The sequence below is a fragment of the Coenobita brevimanus genome, chromosome 7 (assembly GCF_032717465.1).
Source record: "Coenobita brevimanus isolate Jiangsu-jjx chromosome 7, ASM3271746v2, whole genome shotgun sequence".
Classification (NCBI taxonomy): Eukaryota; Metazoa; Arthropoda; class Malacostraca; order Decapoda; family Coenobitidae; genus Coenobita; species Coenobita brevimanus.
Genome location: NC_136960.1, coordinates 7,652,611 through 7,673,396, shown reverse-complemented (window position 1 = coordinate 7,673,396; position 20,786 = coordinate 7,652,611). Strand labels below are relative to the sequence as shown.

Below are 20,786 nucleotides of genomic sequence, written 5' to 3'. Positions count from 1 at the left end.
ACCTTTCACTCTCATTCCTCCCTCGCCCTCTCCCTCCCTCCCCCCCTTCCCTTATTCTTCCCTCCCCTCTCACCCAATTACTTCTCAGCATCTCCCTGACCCCTCTCTTTCCTCTCCCTCCCTCCCTTAGCGTCTCCCTGACCTCTCACACTCCCATTCCTCCCTCCCTCTCTCCCCTCCCTCCCCCTCCCTTATTCTCCTTCTCCTCCCCACCTCCCTGACTCCTCTCTCCCTCCCTCCCCTCCCCTCCCCTCCCTCCCCTCCCCTCCCCTCCCCTCCCCTCCCCCCCTCCCTGACCTCTCCCTCATACCTTTCTTATAATCTTGTTTCTGTGCCTTACCCTGTTTTTCCTCTCCATCAGTTCCTGCTTCTCACCTTTTCTATTTTTTCCTGCTGCCTGTTTTTCGTGTATCGTCACAAAAACACCGACCTGTCACAAAAACACCCTCGTTAATGCCATCAAACCAGTCGTCAGTGAGACAGCCCGCGCGTGTATTCAGTATGTACGGTGGGTATTAGCGGTGGAATGGTGACATATGAAGGTGTGTGGAACGTAAGAGGATTGCTGGGTCTCAGGGAACGGGATGTTAATCCTATGGTCAGCGTCGGGTACTGGCCTGTCGACGGTTGTTGCCGGTGTATGTATACAGGCTAAACATGGAACATAGTGGGCCAGGATGCTTTCTGTATCCTAAGCATTCCCTCCTTCCACTAGCGTGTGTTGTATCAAGGACTTGTCTGTGTAAGAGGGTAAAAACATAGGGGATTAAACTGAGGATAGGAGAGATACAAGGCACAGGCGGTGAGACAGAAGACAGTGGTAGTAGACAGTGGTATCGTGGAAGAGGGTAGCACAGATACAAGGCACAGACAGATTGTTCCGGACAAAGCGTTAGCTTGTGAGAGTCCACGCCACAAACTTAGTGGCAGTCGGTGGGGCTCGAACCCAGCACTCAGAGCGTCCTCCAAATGTGAGACCAACACTAAATCGGAGCCACAGAGTCTCCCTTGTCTGTGTAACAGCATCTGTACTCTCCCTCCCTAGTTCCTCCATCAGTTTTTTACCTCTCCCTCTCAGCACCTTCCTGACCCCTTGCCTTCCTTCCTTCCCTCATACTCTCCTCTCCCTCTCTCTCTTCTCACGTCTCCCTGACCTCTCACACTCCTATTTCTCCCCCTCCCTCTTTCAACTCCCCCCCCCTCCAACACCTCCCTGACCCCTTGCTCTCCTCTCCCTCCCTCTCTCTGTGTCTCCCTGACCTCTCACTCGCCCACTCCTCCCTCGCCCTCTGCCCTCTCTCGTTCCCTCCCTCTCGAGTTTCTCCCTCACCCTACCACCCTTTCAGGACCTCCCTGACCCCTCCCTCCCGTCTCTCCCCTCCTCCCTCCTTCCCTACCCACCTCCTCGTATCCATGACCCTTCCCTCCTTCTCAAATCCCGCCTCATGCATTTCTTCCTCCCATGGTCTCCCTTTTCTCCTTCCCCGTTATTCGGCTCACATCCTATAGGTAAGTTTCACAATCTCTCTCTCTCTCTCTCTCTCTCTCTCTCTCTCTCTCTCTCTCTCTCTCTCTCATATATACAGTAAAATATATATATATATATATATATATATATATATATATATATATATATATATATATATATATATATATATATATATATATATATATATATATATATATATATATATATATATATATATATATATATATATATATATATATATATATATATATATATATATATATATATATATATATATATATATATATATATATATATATATATATATATATATATATATATATATATATATATATATATATTTCCTACTTTGATCTCCAATCTTTCACACGCAGTGTGTCCAGGGATCTCGAAATGAACGGATCTTGAATTTGGCTCCCTTTTGTTTTGTTTTTTTTCCTTGGAAGGAACGGTTTGCGGACTCCTGGCCTTTGGTTCCTTCTTTCTTGCATATATATATATATATATATATATATATATATATATATATATATATATATATATGTATGTATATATATATATATATATATAATATATATATATATATATATATATATATATATATATATATATATACCTAGGCTGCTTCCCCCAAGGAAAGGGAGGTAGCCGAGACAGGACGACACACTCCCCATTTACTCATCCATTCAAACACATTCATTCGCATCTTAGCCCCAAAGGGAAGAACGAACAGATCCTCACCGCACCACACCGCACAAGGGTCAGCTGCGCAATGCAATCAGTGACATCCGCAGCAGGGCCCGACAGCAGAACTGGTTTACCCCTGCCACATCATAACAGACCCATCCCCTTACCCGCATACACACACACACACACACACACACACACACACACACACACACACACACACACCAGTGAGATCCAGTGTTGCATCGGGTAGGGTGTTGCTGGAAGGGCACATAGGGTACCGCCCCCCACGTATCGGTACATAGTCGCGAAACTCTTAGGTCCCAATCCCGGGGTTTCCCCCTTTATTAACTTTTGAAAATGACTCGTTCCGTTCATATATAAAATCGTATTCAAAGAATGAAACTTAATAGCCTCCTCCTTCCTTCCAACACTTCCTTCTCCACCTCCCTCCCCTTCTCATCTCTCTCGCACTCCCTCCCTCCCACTTTCTTCCAGCCCTCTCCGTCTTCCCTCTCCTCTCCTTACTTCAAACACAAACACTAAGGAAAAAATAAATTAAAAAAAGTACAAAGGGAAGCCAACAGCAACTGACTTAGTGATCCTTTCGAGGTTGTCACAGAGGATTATGATTATATCTAATTGTTTGAGCTGAAGATAAGGATATCAAAGCAAGAAGGCTATTTTGTGTGTGTGTGTGTGTGTGTGTGTGTGTGTGTGTGTGTGTGTGTGTGTGTGTGTGTGTGTGTGTGTTTTAGGTTCTTTTTAAAGCATAGAATGGACTAGATAAATGAAGAACAATGTAGCGGAAAACGTAAGAGCATATTTTTAGCGAAACTGAAGTTATAAATTACACTTCACTGATTATCAAGCACACGTTGACAAAACTCCCTGGGGTTGTGAACTACTGTTCTGAAAAATGTTTAAAATGTTTAATCCTCTGCCCACAATTTGCCAACAATATTTAGTCTCAGTTAAAAAAAAAAATAAATAAATAAATAAAGCATCTTCGGCATTTTTTTTCCTTGACATCAGTCCACTCTGATGATGTTTTTTTTATTGCTACTACTAGATGATTTTATTTCGCTTTGGAGAGGTTTCGAAATGGAGAGTCAACTATCGGTATATCCTTCATTAACCCCTTCACTACATGAGGTCTGTCTGAGGCTGATTGGAATTGTTGGGGGAGTATCAGGAATAAAAAAAAAAAAAAAAAAAAGCCATCGGATTCCATGGGTTAAAATTCCTCATCTTATATCAAACGTTCTACAGTATAACCTTATTGAATGGAATGTTACATTAAAGGAGACTAGATAACAGGCACGGTTTAGGGGGCATGGGGACCCTACCTCCCCCCCCCTTCCATTTAAGTCTGATCATTGATTGCTTATAATAAAAGAACGTTATTCACCTAGATCTGTGAAATAAATCCCCTCCCTTTCCAAAGTGCTGAATCCGGTCCTGGGTATTAATGGGTATTAATGTGCGTTCAAGTTACTTTTATTTGCGTCGATTGCACGAAAGTGAGTGAGCGATTATTTTAGTCACATCGAGAAAATTAGGGGCCTGGTAATTTATGGATACTGAAATTAATTCCCTGCAGTTATGATTTTAGTCCATTGACGTTAGAAATACGATGGTGATGATGATGTTTGAACGTGGAATCAGGTTCTACGCAGAGTCTTCACCTTGTTGCAGAAACCATTTACCTGCATTTTGGCAATGTTTGCATTAACAGAAGTATTTTTTTCATGTTTCCTTGATCCTTGCAAGGTAAAATTTCCGAGGTTGTTCTGCGTTTGGATAAGCCACTGGTAAAATTGATTTTTTTTTTTCCTTAAGTGAGGAGAAATGTTAAATAAAGAAAAGTAAACGTAGAGCGAGAAAATTACAAGGCTATGGTGATAGAGAATTTAAGCACTAAGAGAGTTTGAGACAGATGGTGAATGGAAACGACGAGGAGAGAAGAGGATGAGAGGATTGGAAGAGTGCTATTCTGCGTGCCCTTGAGATTGCAGAACACCATTTCACGATGTCAAAACGATATAAATAATATACAGAATAATGCTAAGCTGTAATAATTATGCTAAGCAAATCGCTAAGGAACAGGAGCTACGAAGCCTTCTATACCACCTACGGCCGTGAGAATAGTAGGAAGGTGAGGTGAGGTTTGCGGTGAGTCCAGCAGTACTAGCCATGTTAAACGCTGCTAGGCTGGTAATTGTCAACCTTCACCAGTCCCTTCCCTCATCACACCTTTCCCCTGTTGTCAGTGCCATTGGCGGATCTAGACTGTTGTTATTGTGTGTGTGTGTGTGTGTGTGTGTGTGTGTGTGTGTGTGTGTGTGTGTGTGTGTGTGTGTGTGTGTGTGTGTGTGTGTGTGTGTGTGTGCGCGCGCGCTCTTTTCTTCCCTAATCTTCGTCCTCTTCACTATATCCAACCGTTACCCTCCCCTCCCTCCAGTATCACCACGCCTCCTCCATTCATGAATTCCTTCGCCTCTCAGGGCTGAAGGCGAGAGTGGGCGATGGGGGGGTGAGGGGAAGGGGAGACAGTAGACACAGGTGGCAAGGTAGAGAATGCAAGAGAGCAGTAGGAAAGGGTGGTCCAGATATAACGCTCCTCTTCCAGACCGTAGAATAATTTCTCGTGTGGTGTGGGGACGGGTCATTCAGGTTTATCAGTGTCTGTCCTGCATCATTTATTCATTTCCTACTCCCACTGCCACTTCCACGCCCACACCAACAGACTGAGTCATCCCCGCAGCACATAAAATACATGTGAGTTTCTGTTGGAGTGCCATTTACGAAAGAAAGGCCTTTGATTTGTCCACGTGAACAGCAAAGATTTCTCCGTCCCGAAAGGAGGATGACCTGAAGTCTGAATGGAATGTAAACAGATCGATAGTTGAGCAGTTAACTATGCCTGCTGTCTTGTACCACTGTATAACACATTACTATTATGTTTATGCGTGTGTGGAGTCAGGATTTGGGGGGCTTGAATGGTCATATCGATACATACGAGTACTGTAAGTTGAGTGTAGTAAAACTTGGTAAGTAATGAGTGTGCATACTGTACACCCATACTGTACATCGATGCCAACAGTGTTTGTGTCTTGTACAGGATGGTGGTGGTGGTGATGGTGTCAGCTTCCTGCGGGGCACCAGTGGGGGCGCAACTACGGACTTCACACCTTATGGTTATGTCTCACGGCCAGGCTCAACACCGCTCAGGTAACACTTATCTCGTCTCATCCACCCTGTTCATCTGTCCATCATAATTATCATTCTTGGTCATCTTAGCACACTCAACAAAACTGCCACGTCATATCCAGGTGATTAGAAATGAGATTATAGGGGGATTTCCCTTTGCGGAATTAAACTGTATGGCGGTAACCAGGTAACATTCTGAGTCAGGTATCCCGGAGGCTGTCAGTAAAGTATCACCTAAACCAAATAAAATCGTTTGAAGACAGCGGTAGTAGAATTAGACCTGTGTAATCGGAGTGAATTGTTTCAGGGGTGACGAAGAAGTATGGTGCCGATGGTGGTGGTGGTGATTAGGGGGGTGTAGTGGTGGTGGTGGGAGTAGTAGTTGCGGCAACGAGGGAGTTTGATGGTGGTGGTGGTAGTGATAGCAAGGAAGTGTGATGGTGGTGGTGGTAGTAGTAGCTAGTGAGTGTGGGAGTAGTGGTGGTGGTAGCGAGTGAGTGTGGTGGGAGTGAGGGAGTGTGGTGGTGAGGGAGTATGGTGATAGTGGTGGTGGTGCTACTGCTGATGTGGTGGTGGTGGTGCTGGTGGTAACGAGGGAGTGTAGTAGTGGTGCTGGTGGTGCTGGTTAGGGGATGTAGTGGTGGCGTGGCTGGTAAAGGAATGTGTTGATGGTGATAGTGATGGTAGCAAGGGAGTATGGAGATGATGGTGGGGGTGGTGGCAGCGAGGTACTGTGATGGTGGTGGTGGTGGCAGCTAGGTACAGTAATGATTGTGGTGGCAGCGAGGTACTGTGATGGTGGTGGTGGTGGCAGCTAGGTACTGTGATGATTGTGGTGGCAGCGAGGTACTGTGATGGTGGTGGTGGTGGCAGCTAGGTACAGTAATGATTGTGGTGGCAGCGAGGTACTGTGATGGTGGTGGCAGCTAGGTACCCGGGTACTATGATGATGGTGGTGGCAGCGAGGTACTGTGATGGTGGTGGTGGTGGCAGCTAGGTACTGTGATGGTGGTGGTGGTGGTGATGGCAGCGAGGTACTGTGATGGTTGTGGTGGTGGTAAGGAGCCATTTCTCTGTCTGTGGTCAGTGTTAACCTCGTAACGGTTACCCATACATATGTACTTGTCGTGTGGTGGTGAGGGAAGGTCGTTGTGAGCATTTCAGACCACTTTATGCAATTTGGCTGAGGCACTGTGTTGTTTATGTAAGGTTAGGGTAATTATGAGCACTGCAGGAAGTAGCATTGGTCAGGTGCATCTGCATTACGTCATTAATTACTTTGATTATCACGTTCTCATTCTGTCTCATTCTGACAGGTTTTCTCTGGCTCTCTGGACCCTATCTCACCTCATCCTAAGGTGGGAAAGGTCTGGATGATGATGATGATGATGATGGTCATCATCATCATCACATGGAGAGATGAAAGGAGCTTCCTAGATGATGAAACAGACGAAAATGGAGGATATAATCAATACATTCAAAAAGCATAAATGGATGTGGGCAGGATTAGTGAAACAGACGAAAATAGAGAATATAATCATTACAATAAAAAAGAATAAATGGGAAGGGCGATCACGTTCGTAGAACGGGTGACAGAAGGACAACCAAGGTAACTGAGTGGCAGCCCAGAGATGGAATGGGAGGAGGCAGGCAGGGGACAAGGCGAGACGAGATTCGAAGGTTTGTTTGGATTTGAGAAAACAGACTGAGAACTAATTGTCAGGAAAGATGGAACTGGTTGTCCTGCAGTGGTCTGAAACAGGCTAATAATGATGATGGTAATGATGATGATGAGAAGGAGGAGGAGGATATATGTAATTATTTAAGTATACGGAGTTTTCTTTTTAAAGTTGTTTATAATATCTATACTACTGGTACCTACAGCTGTTTGATTCTAACTTGGCCCAGACTTTCGTTCTCTGTGTACCTCATTGACAGAAAAAGGACGGTGCTACGCCTCTATATGATTACCATAGCACATCTTCATGACCAGCATTTTATTCTGCTGGTAACCTATTATTTTTACCCAGCATTCAAGATACAGGTTAGCATAAAAATACAACACCAACAATAACAATCTGTCTATCTGTCTATCTATTGCCAGACGCCTCAATCCCGTTTGGGGTGGCCACAAACAAATCGCCTCCAAGTCGCCCTGTCCCCCGCCATTTCACTGCCCTGCTTCCAACTCACACCCCCCTCTCTCATATACCTCTCCACCCCATCCCTCCATCTCATCCTCGGCCTCCCCCTCCCTCTTTCCCCCTCCACCTCACTCACATACACTCTCTTCGTCAGTCTTTCACCCTCCATCCTCTCCACATGGCCAAACCACTTCAGTGTGTTCCTCATAACGCGTCCTATCACATCCACATCAACACCACAACGCTCCTTTATATCCGCATTCGTCAGTCTGTCTCTCCATGTGACTCCACAGGCTCCTCTTAAATAACTCATTTCCACTGCTCTCACTCTTGACTTGTGTCCTTCCAACAACGTCCAAGCTTCACTTCCGTACGTTAGAGTTGGTATCACAATACTGTCATGTAGTAACTTTTTCACTTCCATGCTCACTTCCCTGTTTCTTATCACTGCTTTCAAAGAACCAGCAACCTTTCTTCCCTGCTGTACCCTTTCAAGCACTTCACCCTCCAAACCTCCATCCTTACTCATCACACTACCCAAGTACTTAAACGTACTCACAATAACAATGATAGCAGTAATAATATATATTTTTTATTTCCTTTGTTTTTCCTTCCTCTAATCATTGTCTCTTACAAATAATAATAATAAGAATATTAATAATGATAATAGTTTAGTGAAGGGGATGAATACAGTGAGTGTATGGATGGTCCGGAAGTTCCACAGATTCCTGTGCGTAAAGGGGTAGGGTGGCGTAAGTGCTTGCCTTTTAAGTTGTCTGTGTGTGTTGAACATTTCGTGGTGGAAATATCATCCATTAATCCTTGCACTACTAGACGGCCTTCCTAAGTTGAAGAAAAAAAAAAAACAATAACAGAAGCAAGAATAATAAATACAAATGTAGACTTGGTCTGGGTAAGGAACAGGTTTCACAAAACCTTCTCTTCCACCTATAATACCACCATAGATATGAACAGTCTGGGGTGAAGAGGAACATGAAGTAATCAACTAACTAATATTTTCCTTCTGCTTTCCCTCGCCCTCACTTGACCCCCCACCCCCTTCCCTCTGCCTTTCCTCATCACCCTCCCTCCTCCCTTTACTTCGTCCTCTCCCCTGTACCTCTTCCCTTCTCCTTCCGCTTTCTCTCCCCAACCTCTCTCCCTTCTCTTTACCCCTCTCCCCTTCCTCCTCAGCAGTGCCCTTAACCCCCTTCCCCCAGATTCACAAGAACACAGGATAAATTCCCTCTCGTAACTGAGATTCGTTTTCCCAGGAAGGACAAGGAAAGGAGTGTGCAAAGTCTTCACATGTTTCTTAGTCCGCCAACAAAACCAAATCTTCACCACGAGAGGCAAATTGTTGTTTTTATTATTATTATTATTATTATTATTATTATTATTATAACTATAATTATTATTACTATTATTATTATTATTATTATTAAAGGACAAGGAAAGGAGAGTGCACAACTTCCCTTGTCTCCAGCTCATCTAAAAAAAAAAAAAATCTTAGTTACGTGAGGGAGTCCAATGTAAATCTGTTCGAGAATTCCATTTTTGGTTCCAGCAATGACCTCTGTTATTACGCTGCCACGATCTTTTTAGTGTAATCAGTCCTCCTCCTCACCCCCTCCACCTCACTCACACTCATCTAGTCAGTCCCTTATAATTTACATGTGATTATTGTCACTCTTAAATATAGATATACAGGGTGGCCCACATAATATGTGGGCCTTTCACCGGGCGATTTTTCGTGTGTTGGGGGGATGCCTTAGTCATTGTTAGTAATATCAGCTCTGCATCATTAATTCATTTCCTACACAAGATGTCACCACCACGCTCACACTAACTGAGCCATCCTTGCAGCACAAAAGATACTGCCACGTGAGTTTCTAGTGGAGCGCTATTTACTGGCCAACGTGTATATTAAGAATTGGTGGTATGGAATCTCCTCTGGCCTGCCCTTAACCCCCCGCTCCGCCCTTAACCCTCTGCCTCGCTCCAGTACCTCCCTCACTCTCCCTTCGACAACCGTTATTGGGTTTCGCTGACATAAAAATTTCTCAACCCGCCATTACCTTGTTTTGCTGATTTACAAATATTTCTCTCCCTTCAATAGAATGTTTTTTTTCATTGATACCACCACATTTTCTTTCTTTCACCCGCCAAGACGGCCAAATACATTGTATGTCCCTCACTGTGTTACTCATTTACTCACTTATTCACACACTGTACAGTTTAGAATCATGGGGTCTTCGCCTTATGGTGGTGTTGAGGAGTGTAGTGCACACACACACACACACACACACACACTGTGTGTGTGTGTGTATGTGTGTGTGTAATTCACCGGGTCGGTCAGGATCACTTGATGGTCGTGATTGTCAGCTTTTACCCTCCCGGAAGGGAGCTGAGAGCTCATATAGTCCGATCTAAGGGCAAGGCTATGACCTTCACACACGCACACACCCGTCCCCTTGCTCAAAGGGGACAGTAACCACCCACTTCGTCAGTGAAACTTTTCGCAACCTGAGCGAGGCGCGAACTCCCGTCCACCAGTTGGCAAGCGAGAACGTTACCACTGCACCAGGGAGTGTGTGTGTGTGTGTGTGTGTGTGTGTGTGTGTGTGTGTGTGTGTGTGTGTGTGTGTGTGTTCTCAGTGCTACGGTGCATAGTACTGATGAAATCCCTTCTAGCCATGTCTAATTTGTACTAATCTTAAACAACACACACACACACACACACACACACACACACACACACACACACACACACACACACACACAGTGTGTGTGTGTGTGTGTGTGTGTGTGTGTGTGTGTGTGTCAGTGTACGGCCAAAGTATTTAATTAGGAAGTGAAATACTGCTCTTAAACAAATCTCATTGTTCTCACTGTAAAGAAGTCTCTCATGCCACAACATGCCATATTCTCCCTTCATACACCTCATTTGCACAGCACGGACAGTTCCTCAGTGTCGCTCATCAAAACATCTCTGGGCGCACCTGGTTAGTGTGGCCGATTTTTGTGCAGTCCAATTGAGCCGTGTTCAGATAAACCTGGGGTATCAACAATAACAACAACAAGAACAGTCCATTCACAGCATTGATTTCTTGCTTATAGAAATCATCATCATTATTATCATCATCCAGGCCTCTTTCTCCTTCTATATGAAGGAGGTGAGGTAGTGTCCAGAGAACAAGGGAAAAAAATTGTAAAGTGAGAACTGATCAAAGTCTGTCCATTTAAATGGGCTACACTCATTCACTTGCCATTCAGACCTCTGGAATCCTGGCCCCACCTCACAAGCAAACTTACCATGCAAGTTCCCCCCTTTTACTGTATAACTTCAGAAGTAAACCAGTATCATTAACTTCTACCATCAAGGTTTGTTTCTGTACCCATAGTTACAAGGAGGAGCGAGTAGCTGAGAAGTCCACCTTGCAAATGGAAGACTCAGTTCAGTTCTTCGGCTGGTCAGACTGATGGACTCAGCATGTTTCTCATTAGTCCCTGTTCACCCAGCATTACAGTTGAGAACCTGGATGTAACACTGACTATTGCAGTTTGTGTTCTAGGGGGAGATAAAGACATAGCAAAACTTAATTGTCTTTTTTGATAACACTCATTTGCCCAGCTGGCATTAACATCAACCTTCTTCGTCCTTCTCAGTTATAGTCTGTGGGGTTCCAGCAGATCCACAACCAGTTCAGAGGAGTCCTACCGCCGCCACTTCAGTCGCAGTTTGTGTCGAGTGGTGTTTGGGTGTGCTGTGTTGTTGGTCATCCTGGCTGTGCTGGGTATTGTTGGCATTGCCGTATATCTTGGAGGTGAGACATTACCTACACCATCACCCACACCATCAGCCCACACCATCATCCACACCATCAGCCCACACCATCACCCACACCATCAGCCCACACCATCATCCACACCATCATTCACACCATCATCCCACACCATCACCCACACCATCAGCCCACACCATCACCCACACCATCAGCCCACACCATCAACCAACACCATCACCCCACACCATCACCCACACTGTCACCCCACACCATCGCCAACACCGTCACCCCACACCATCGCCAACACCGTCACCCCACACCATCACCCACACTACATTATCACCCATTACCATCACCCACACCACATCATCACCCACACCATCACCTACACCATCATCACACTGTCACTCAACACCATCACCTACACCACACTGTCACCCCACACCATCACCTACACCACATTATCACCTACACCACACTATCATTTACACCACACTTTCATTCACACCACACTATTGCCTACATCATCACCCAGAAAACACCATCACCCACAGCATCACCCAGATTACATTACCCAGACCATCACCCACAACACATCATCACCCCACACCATTACTCATACTAAGCCTTCACCCACACCACACCATCACCCACACCATCATCCATACCAACACCCACACTACACCATCATCCATACCATCACCATCACCCACACAACACCATCACTCACTCCACACCATCATCCACAATATCACCCATACCACACCATCATCCACAATATCACCCACACCACAGTCACTCACACCACACCATCACACACGTCCAAGGCATCGCTCCTAACCTTGAGTAGATTCAGGAATTTTGTCTGTCCTGTCTCCTAGGGTCTTTCTTTAAATTTAAAAGTTGGTAGACTACCAGCATTTAAATCTTGTCCTCTAAAGATTTGTTGTGAATAGTATACATGTATGTTTGTGGATTTTTGGTAACAGCTGTTTAGGTACATGACAGGTACGTTTTGTAAAGATGGCTGTTTAAAATGTAAACAATGAGGGGATGGAATTTCAAGGATTTGATGCTAATACTAATGTCATGGACCTGGTGAAAACATTAATTATGAGGATTAGTGAACTCGAAAAAAAAGTAGAGAATCTAGTGATAAAGGATGTGTCAGGAAATACGGAAACCACCATACAGAGTCTAATCCAGTCCAACGAAACAGCCAATGAAGAGATTAAGAATTTGAAGCCCAAAAATGTTGAACTGAGGAGGAAACTTGAAGAGAGTACTAATTTAAAACGGAGAAGGTGAGTAATGTACTAGAAGAACTCTTCCAAGGCAAAGTGGGCACACGTAGAGGAAGAACAGAAAGAAGTGGTCAGCTTAAGAGAGATCATCCAGGAAGAAAGGGAAATGAACAAGAAAGAAATGGAAGAAAATGTAGTGAAAATACTGAAGAAAAAGAGAAAATAGTGAGAGAAACTGTAGAAAGGAACAGATGTGTGATAGTATTTGGAAACAGGGAAGAGGAAGAAAAGGTTAGGTTCTGCAAGACTCGAGAGAGACTCGAACATGGTGAGAGGAATATTAGTCTCTTCTCCAAGATTGACCCTGAAGGAAACAAGTGGGTAAAAATTGAGTAAGGCATAGGGCCTTATAAGAAAGGGGGAAACAAGACCAATGAGAGTCAAGTCATTTACATCAGAAAGTGTAATAAATGAGATACTTAAAGTGACCTGGAAATTAAGCAAAGAGGCATGGAAAATATTATAATAAGAAAAGATCTGAATGAAGAAGAAAGAGAAGCTTTAAAATCATTAAAGGAAGAAGTAAAGGAAAAAAATGATAAGAGGACAGAGGAAGAACGTAATACTTTTTTCTCTGGAGAGTATTGGATATGAAAGTAAGGGAAATGGTATTTAAGGAAATAGAAGTGAAGGAAACTAGGGGGATGGTTGTGAAAGATCAGAAGTTGAGGAAGTGGTACGGACAGAGAGTAGGAGAGAAGAGGGTATTAATAATGTCAAAAATAATTTGAAGGTGATATATACTAATGTTGATGGTTCCTCATATCGACAAGGATCGAAATTAATGATTTCTTGAGAGCTCAACATGAACCTGATGTCATTGTGATCTTGTTTTTAGAGACCAAATTAAGAGTACCAGATATTGATGTTCATTTGGGAGATGGTAAATACAAACTGTGGAGAAAAGACAGAAAAGAAAAAAGGGAGGAGGAGTTTTGATGATAGCAGTGAAGAACAACATAAATGTTTTTTGATCCACCCTGTGGAAATGGGAGAAGGCAGGGCTGAAGTGATATACAGTATATGAAATTTCAGAAACTGGAGAGAATGTTAAGAGAGATATGGCGGTAGTGTAGCTTTGCACAGCTTCAAACACTGAGAGCATGGAAGGATGACTGCTCTGAATACCATGAGATGTTGTCAGATATGGCTAGCTACTTGCAAAAAATAATTGAGAAACTGTACTTGCAATAATATAATTTCCTGGTGGGTGACTTTAATTGTAAAGAGGTGAACTGGGAGGAATGGTACTTTCGGGAGGCGGCGAGGGATTCTGGGGTACTATGTTATTAAATATAATAATGAATAATGTGATGGCGCAGTGGGTCATCAATTTCATTTTGAAGAGACATGGTTTCGAGGTGAGTTTGTTTACACGTTCACCAGCAAGGTTAGATTTACTGTTCAACCAAAGAACCTGATGTAATAGAATCATTGGAATATCTCTGTCCTTTGGGAAAAAGTGATCACGTGGTCATTGAGTTCCAGATGTTAATAGGAAACGTCGAGCCAAAGAGTTGAGTCTAAACATAGACCTCAGGGAAGATACTCAGCGTACTTTGGCAAAGCAATTCTATTTCCTGTTTTTACAGGATTGTTTAGAACTTACTTTTTTGAAAATGCGGATTGGAGAAAATTCAGAGAAACAAGAGAGATACAGAGGAAGTGGGATATCTTTCTAGACCTCTATAATTTGGGAGTGGAAAAATTTGTACCAAGAGTAAGAGGGAAAGAAAACAGGAAAAAGGAGTGGTTTAATAGAAGGTGTATGATAGCCAAAAAAGAGAGAGATAAGGCGTGGAACAATTGGAGAAAGAGGTAACGACAGAACAAAGGAAGAATATAAAAGAACAAGAAACGAATACACAAGAATACGTACGGAAGAAGAAAGGAATTTTGAAAAAGTGTATAATTGACAAATGCAAGGATGAACGGCCAAACTGTTTTATAGATTTGTTAATGGCAAATACTGAAACAAAAGGAAGGAATCTCATTGTTCTCAAGCTGAAAGTAGATGGAGAGGTCTTTAATGATGCGGCAATGCAAGCAGAAATAATGAACAAACGTTTCCAGTCCAGTTTTCACTAAAGAAAAGGAGCTTGTGGAAGGGGAGGGAGTGATTAGAAATGTTCCGGTGATGAAAGATATAAATGTGGAGCCGTGTTCAGAAGTGTATAAATTACTGGGGTAAACTCAAGATGTAAGGAAAGCCATTCACAGGACCTGATGGAATTTCTAATTGGGTACTGAAGGAATGCAGAGAACAACTGGCGGATAAAATTCACAGCTTAATTGTATGCTCACTGGAAGGGAGGAAGTGCCAAAGAATGGAAGAGGGCAAATGTGGTACCAATTTACAAGGGAGGAAACAGGGAAGAACCCCTGAATTATAGACCAGTGTCTCTAACCAGCATGGTCGCAAAATTGTGTGAGAGAATCCTGAAAGACAGATGGATAAAATATCTGGAAGAGATGAATATTTTGGCTGAATGTCAGTTTGGATTCAGAAGTGGAAGGTCATGTGTTTCCAACTTGTTGAGCTTTTACTCAAGAGCGATTGATGTGGTACAGGAGAGAGATGGTTGGGTGGATTGTGTGTACTTAGACTTAGAGAAGGCCTTTGACAAGGTACCTCATAAGTTCAGACTAATGTGGAAACTAGAATATATAGGAGGACTAAAGTGGAAACTTCTGGAATGGATGAGAGACTTTGTTGAGAGACAGACAAATGAGGACAGTAATAAAGGAAAAGATGTCTGGATGGAGGGAAGATAAAGACAGTGGAGTCCCTCAAGGCTCAGTGTTGGCACCAGTAATGTTCCTGATTTATGTAAATGATATGGTAGATGGAGTGAACAGTTATGCGAGTCTGTTTGCTGATGATGTAAATATCTTGAGGAAGATAGAGGTTGAGGAGGATTGTAAAATACTGCAGGAGGATTTGGATAGGATACACAATTGGAGCCGGACGTGGGAAATGAAATTTAATGTAAAGAAATGTAAAATATTGGAAATGGGTAAAAGTACCAGGAGACCATCACTGAATTATTTTTGGGTAATGAATTAATCACAAAAAGGAGTGAAGAGAAAGATTTGGGAGTGCTGGTCCAAGATAGTTTGTCACCAGAAAAGCACATTAACAAGATAGTTGGAGAGACTTATAAGCTCTTGACTAACATAAGAGTAGCATTTCATTATATGGATGAGGAAATGATGAAAAAATTGATAGTGGCCATGATCCGCCCCAGGTTAGAATATGCAGCGGTAGTGTGGTCCCCACACAAAAAGAAAGATATAAACAAGAGTGAGAGAATACAAAGAACAGCAACCAAGATGGTCCCCAGTCTGACAGACCTGTCACACAGAGAGAGGCTGGAAAACACTGGATTTGCCTTCGTTAGAGGAAAGGAGAAAGAGGGGAGACATGATTGCGGTGTTCAGGACCATGGTGGGAGTAGATAAAATTGACAAAGAAGATCTGTTTGTATGGGATAAGAGAGCAACTAGAGGACACGGAATGAAATTGAAAAAGTCAAGCTGCTTGAAGGATATCAAGAAATATAGCTTTCCTTACAGAAGTATAGACTTATGGAATAGCCTGGACAAACAGATCGTCCAGTCTAAAAACTTAAACGAGTTTAAAGTTAAATTCGACTTATTGAGAAACAGCCACACCACACCCACGAGCATAGTACATTCCGTGTATATCACCCGTAGGTATATTCTTAGAGTTTTGGACCGACTTCGACCCAGCGGTGGTGCCGGAGAACTACATTCATGTGTGTAAAGGTAGACTTGATAAATGTGGATATGGAGACAGGACAACACGAGCATTGCTCAATTCCTGTATACTACAAATAGGTAAATACAAATAGGTAAATACCATCACCCACACCACACCATGAGTCACTTACATACACCTTCACTCTACATCATCATCCCACACCACACATCATCTCATACCATCAGCCACACCATCACCCCACATCATCATCCACACCATCACCATCATCACCCACACCATCACCCACACCATAATCCCACACCATAGCATCACCCCTAGCCACACCATCACCCATACCATCACCAACACCATACATCATCACCTACACTATTGCCCCACACCATCACCCACCTCCCACTATCTCCCCACACCACCCATTCCACAGCATTACCATATCATCAATCACACATCATCACCCACACTGCCATCCACACCATCACCCACATCACCACATACACCAGCACCCACACTATCACCATCCTGACGTCTTTCTTCCACCCAAGAATGGGGTGATGCAATCTTTGTTTAATGGACCAGACTTTCATTTACTCATCATTCAAGCCACCAAAATCCTGACTCCACCTCACAGGCTGAGCCATCTACATGTTTGCACACTGTAATATATATACTGCAAAACATGATACTGTTCAGCTGTGTTATAAATCTGCTTTGTTAAAATTAACAAGCTTTGTACAGTAGATATATTGACATGGAGTAAAATCACAAAACATGATACACTTCTTCTGTGAAATGAAGTTTCATCATTCATTCATTGCCAGACGCCATGTATCCCAAACGGGGTGGTCAAGGGCTTAGAGTTAATTGTTTTGCTTTGTTAAAAGTAGCAAGCTTTGTACAGTAGATATATTGACAGAGTAAAGTCAGTTTGTTTTCATCTGACAAAGATCCGAAACCACTTCCAGCTCAGATGATGGACAGGTGTTGTCAAATTGGAGGATAAATTTGACTAGTAACCATAGAGACTTATTCCTGCCGTATACCGAAGGGTTTTCAAATTTCATACAATATTCAAGTTACAGGAGAGTATATCAGTTGTAGGAGTAACCCAGTACTGCCAGCTGAAAGCTGTTGGTTTTATATAGACTGCTCAGTGCAGTATTGTACTATGTCCATACATACTGCCAGCTCCAACAACATATTTTATGTGGTGCAGATCTCTTTTTGCACAGTATTAATTTATTAATTTTACTAAAATTCTGTAAACATACACTACTATAAGTTATATGTTAATTGTAACTGTATAAAATTCTCATATCGTTTTTTCCTATCTTTTAGTGTTAACAAATGAGGATGAAGGAGCAAAATGTAAGTAGAGATACTGTTATATTTATTATGAAGTAAGTATTTTCATTTTTTGTATGATCTTCACTTTGTAATAACCTAACAAATGAATTGGTTTATATGAAATAAATGAAAAATACTTGTACAGTAATAATAAAATCCAGTATTTACAGAACACCACCTTATCCAAAGGCTTTTTGTAAGGAATTTGATGACACGTTACGAAAATGAAATTTTTCTGAATATTCATATTGCATAATGTATATTGTGTGTTCAGATTATAAATATTTCTATATATAAATATATATTTTTTTACTGCTTGCCCATCTTTTACACTGTGTTATTGAGTTCATATCTTCTTGATGTTCATTGTAAAGATGTTTGTACTGTATTGCTCTTTTCTCCAGTATGAGTTATTAACATCAGTCATGTAACAGTCACTAATTGCTGAATACTCTGAATACTTTATTCTGTCCATGTTAACTTGGTGTCATTTTATTTTATTTTATTTGACAGACGAGGTTGTGTATGGTGGTGAGTTGGGGGTGACGCGAGGTGACTCCTGGTTGGCAGACCTTGCTGTGCTAGACTCACCAGCCTTTAGAGCCAAGGCAGCCAAGTATGAAAAGATGGTGCGTCCGTCTTTATCCAATGTTTACTATGGCATATTGGCATCAGTAGTAAAAATTTTCTGTCTATAAAACTATTGTACTGTACCTATATCCAGACACCTTAATTTTGGAGGATGTGGTCATGCCTCTATGTTACCCATTCCTCTGTTATCAGGTTGCCCTTCCTCCAGCTCATGCCTGCTTCATTCATATACCTGTGCATCCCATCACTCCACTCCATCCTCACTGTGCTTCTCCCACTCTCCCCCTCCACTTCACTTAATCCTAGTCAGTATCTCATTCTCCATTCTCTCCACCTGACCAAACCATCTTAAGGTGCTTCTCCTAACACTTTCCAGCTCATTCACATCAAAGCTACAAATTCTCCATAATTTTCTTACTTGTCTGTATGCACCATTACCTTGACATATTTGCATCAATAGTGAGTTTGGAGCACTATATTCCCTTTACTGTAAGTTGGTGTAAAATTGCCATCTCTCCACCTTGAATGATGAGTTGTAACAATAGAATATGTTGATAAATGTTTGAGTGTTATCAGTGTTGTTAGCTTAGGCCTGCATTTTTTAAAGTACAGTGTGTGGTACTTTATACTGTACTATAATTTCATGTATTTTTTGGCCATTAATCATACGGTATATTAAATTGTATGGAGTATACATGACAGTTTCTTTATACATTGTATTTTTGTGTCCTGTTTTGGTCTGAGTTGAGAGAAAACACTAAAAGCTTGTTCATTAAACTTTCACTGATGCTTAGAATTCACTCTAATGGCTGTATAAAAAAAAAAAAAAAAAAAATCTGGGATGCATCCCTGACATTAGTGAAATACAATCATTAATTATCAGTGCAATGTTGATTAAATGAAGCTTTATTTTTTGTTCAGCTGCGAGCAGTATATGAGAAGAGTTACCTGAAGGGGTCACTGAGGGATGTGAGAGTGGTGCGCTTCCAGAAAAACAAAAATAACAACAATAATCGAGGCCTGAACCTACACTTCCAACTCTCCTTAGATCGACGTAAGATGCCCAGGTAAGCTGAGCGAGAGAGAGAGAGAGAGAGAGGTGGAGAACACAAGGGGACAAAAGAATGTGAGACGAAGGGAAAGGTATGAAAGCAAGAAAGAGAGAAATAAATGATCTATGATAGGAAAGAGGACTATAAGTGAAAAATCATTAACACTCATAGGCTCCTGGGACTTGCTTCAGTTAAGTAGAATAATCTGATGTTAGCCAGAAGAGAATACTAGAATTGTCCTAATCATGAGATGACAAAAAAAAATAAGTTACCTACAGTTGTACAGTATTAGAATAATTTAATAACAATGTGCCTATATCATTGCTGACTACCCAAGATTCACATATTTTTTACAGATCCTGTTATACATTGAGGTTTCTTTTTTCCCAGTGGTTTTTATCAGCTACTAAGTGTAATAACCGATATGAAACTGAACAGACTAATCACTGGTCTGGCTGAGATACGATCGCAGGCCCTTGTGCTTCAGACCCGCGCATGTTGCCATTGAGCCAAAGAGAGGATCCTCGCTTTGCCTCTAAGCAACGCTGGCTTTTATAGACCCCATTACATCACTCTTTTCTCCCCTTGGTGATTAATTTGGTAAGTTTCGAGTACACTGTAGTGTAGCATTGAAGGCCACCACTGGGGACATTGCAGACCATGCTGAACAGCTCATCCCTGGGATATAAGGACTAAGACACTGTCAGCTAACCAACAACATTATTGCCTTTCAAGCCCTGCCTCACATCCCAGACCAACGGCAACCAATGAAATGTAACTTAACAAATTAATCACACTGTATGGCTGAGATTCGATCTCAGTCCCTCGAGGTCCACATGTACACGTTACCACTGAGCCAAAGAGAGGATCCCCAAAGGAGGATCCCTGCTTTGCCTTTAGGCAATAAAGGCTTTCATAGACCCCATTACATAAAAAGTAATTAGCTGATTTTGGCCCTTGGCTTAACATTGAACATATAGAAAACAACAGCTGTATCATGGTCAACCTCAGTATGGGATTTCCAAAGAGAAAGCATAGCATCATTTAATCTTTTTTAATCTGTGTATGTATTTCAGCCATGTTGACAACACTGAAGCAGCTGTGGAAGATGTGCTGTTGCAGGAGCTGATGAGTCTTGAGCCCATCGCCTTCCAGAGTGTGGCTGTTGACATAGACTCCCTCCGCCTGGAAAGTAAGCTTCTGTTTCATTGTTTTCCTTTACTGTACAATATGCGTATAATTGATGTTATGTGTTGCCTTTTGAAAAGTTCATTTTTCCTTCAAGTCCACAGTAGATTACAAAAATCTATCTATCTATCTATCTATAGCCCGACGCCCTAATCCCGCAAAGGGTGGCCGCAGACAAAACGCCTCCAAGTTGCTCTGTCACCCACCATTTGACTACCCTCCCCCCAACTCACCCCCCCCT

General features: G+C 42.4%; 1 protein-coding gene across 1 annotated transcript in view; it reads left to right on the top strand.

Annotated features, from left to right (window-relative positions):
* Positions 1 to 20,786, top strand: part of LOC145404801 (uncharacterized) — a 98,855-nt gene that overhangs the window by 54,070 nt on the left and 23,999 nt on the right. Inside the window, exons 4-9 of the mRNA XM_080276304.1 lie at positions 5,301 to 5,410; positions 11,203 to 11,360; positions 17,706 to 17,735; positions 18,228 to 18,343; positions 19,227 to 19,372; positions 20,434 to 20,549. Of these exons, the coding sequence (XP_080132430.1) occupies positions 5,301 to 5,410; positions 11,203 to 11,360; positions 17,706 to 17,735; positions 18,228 to 18,343; positions 19,227 to 19,372; positions 20,434 to 20,549 (676 nt within the window). The remainder of the gene's footprint in view (positions 1 to 5,300; positions 5,411 to 11,202; positions 11,361 to 17,705; positions 17,736 to 18,227; positions 18,344 to 19,226; positions 19,373 to 20,433; positions 20,550 to 20,786) is intronic.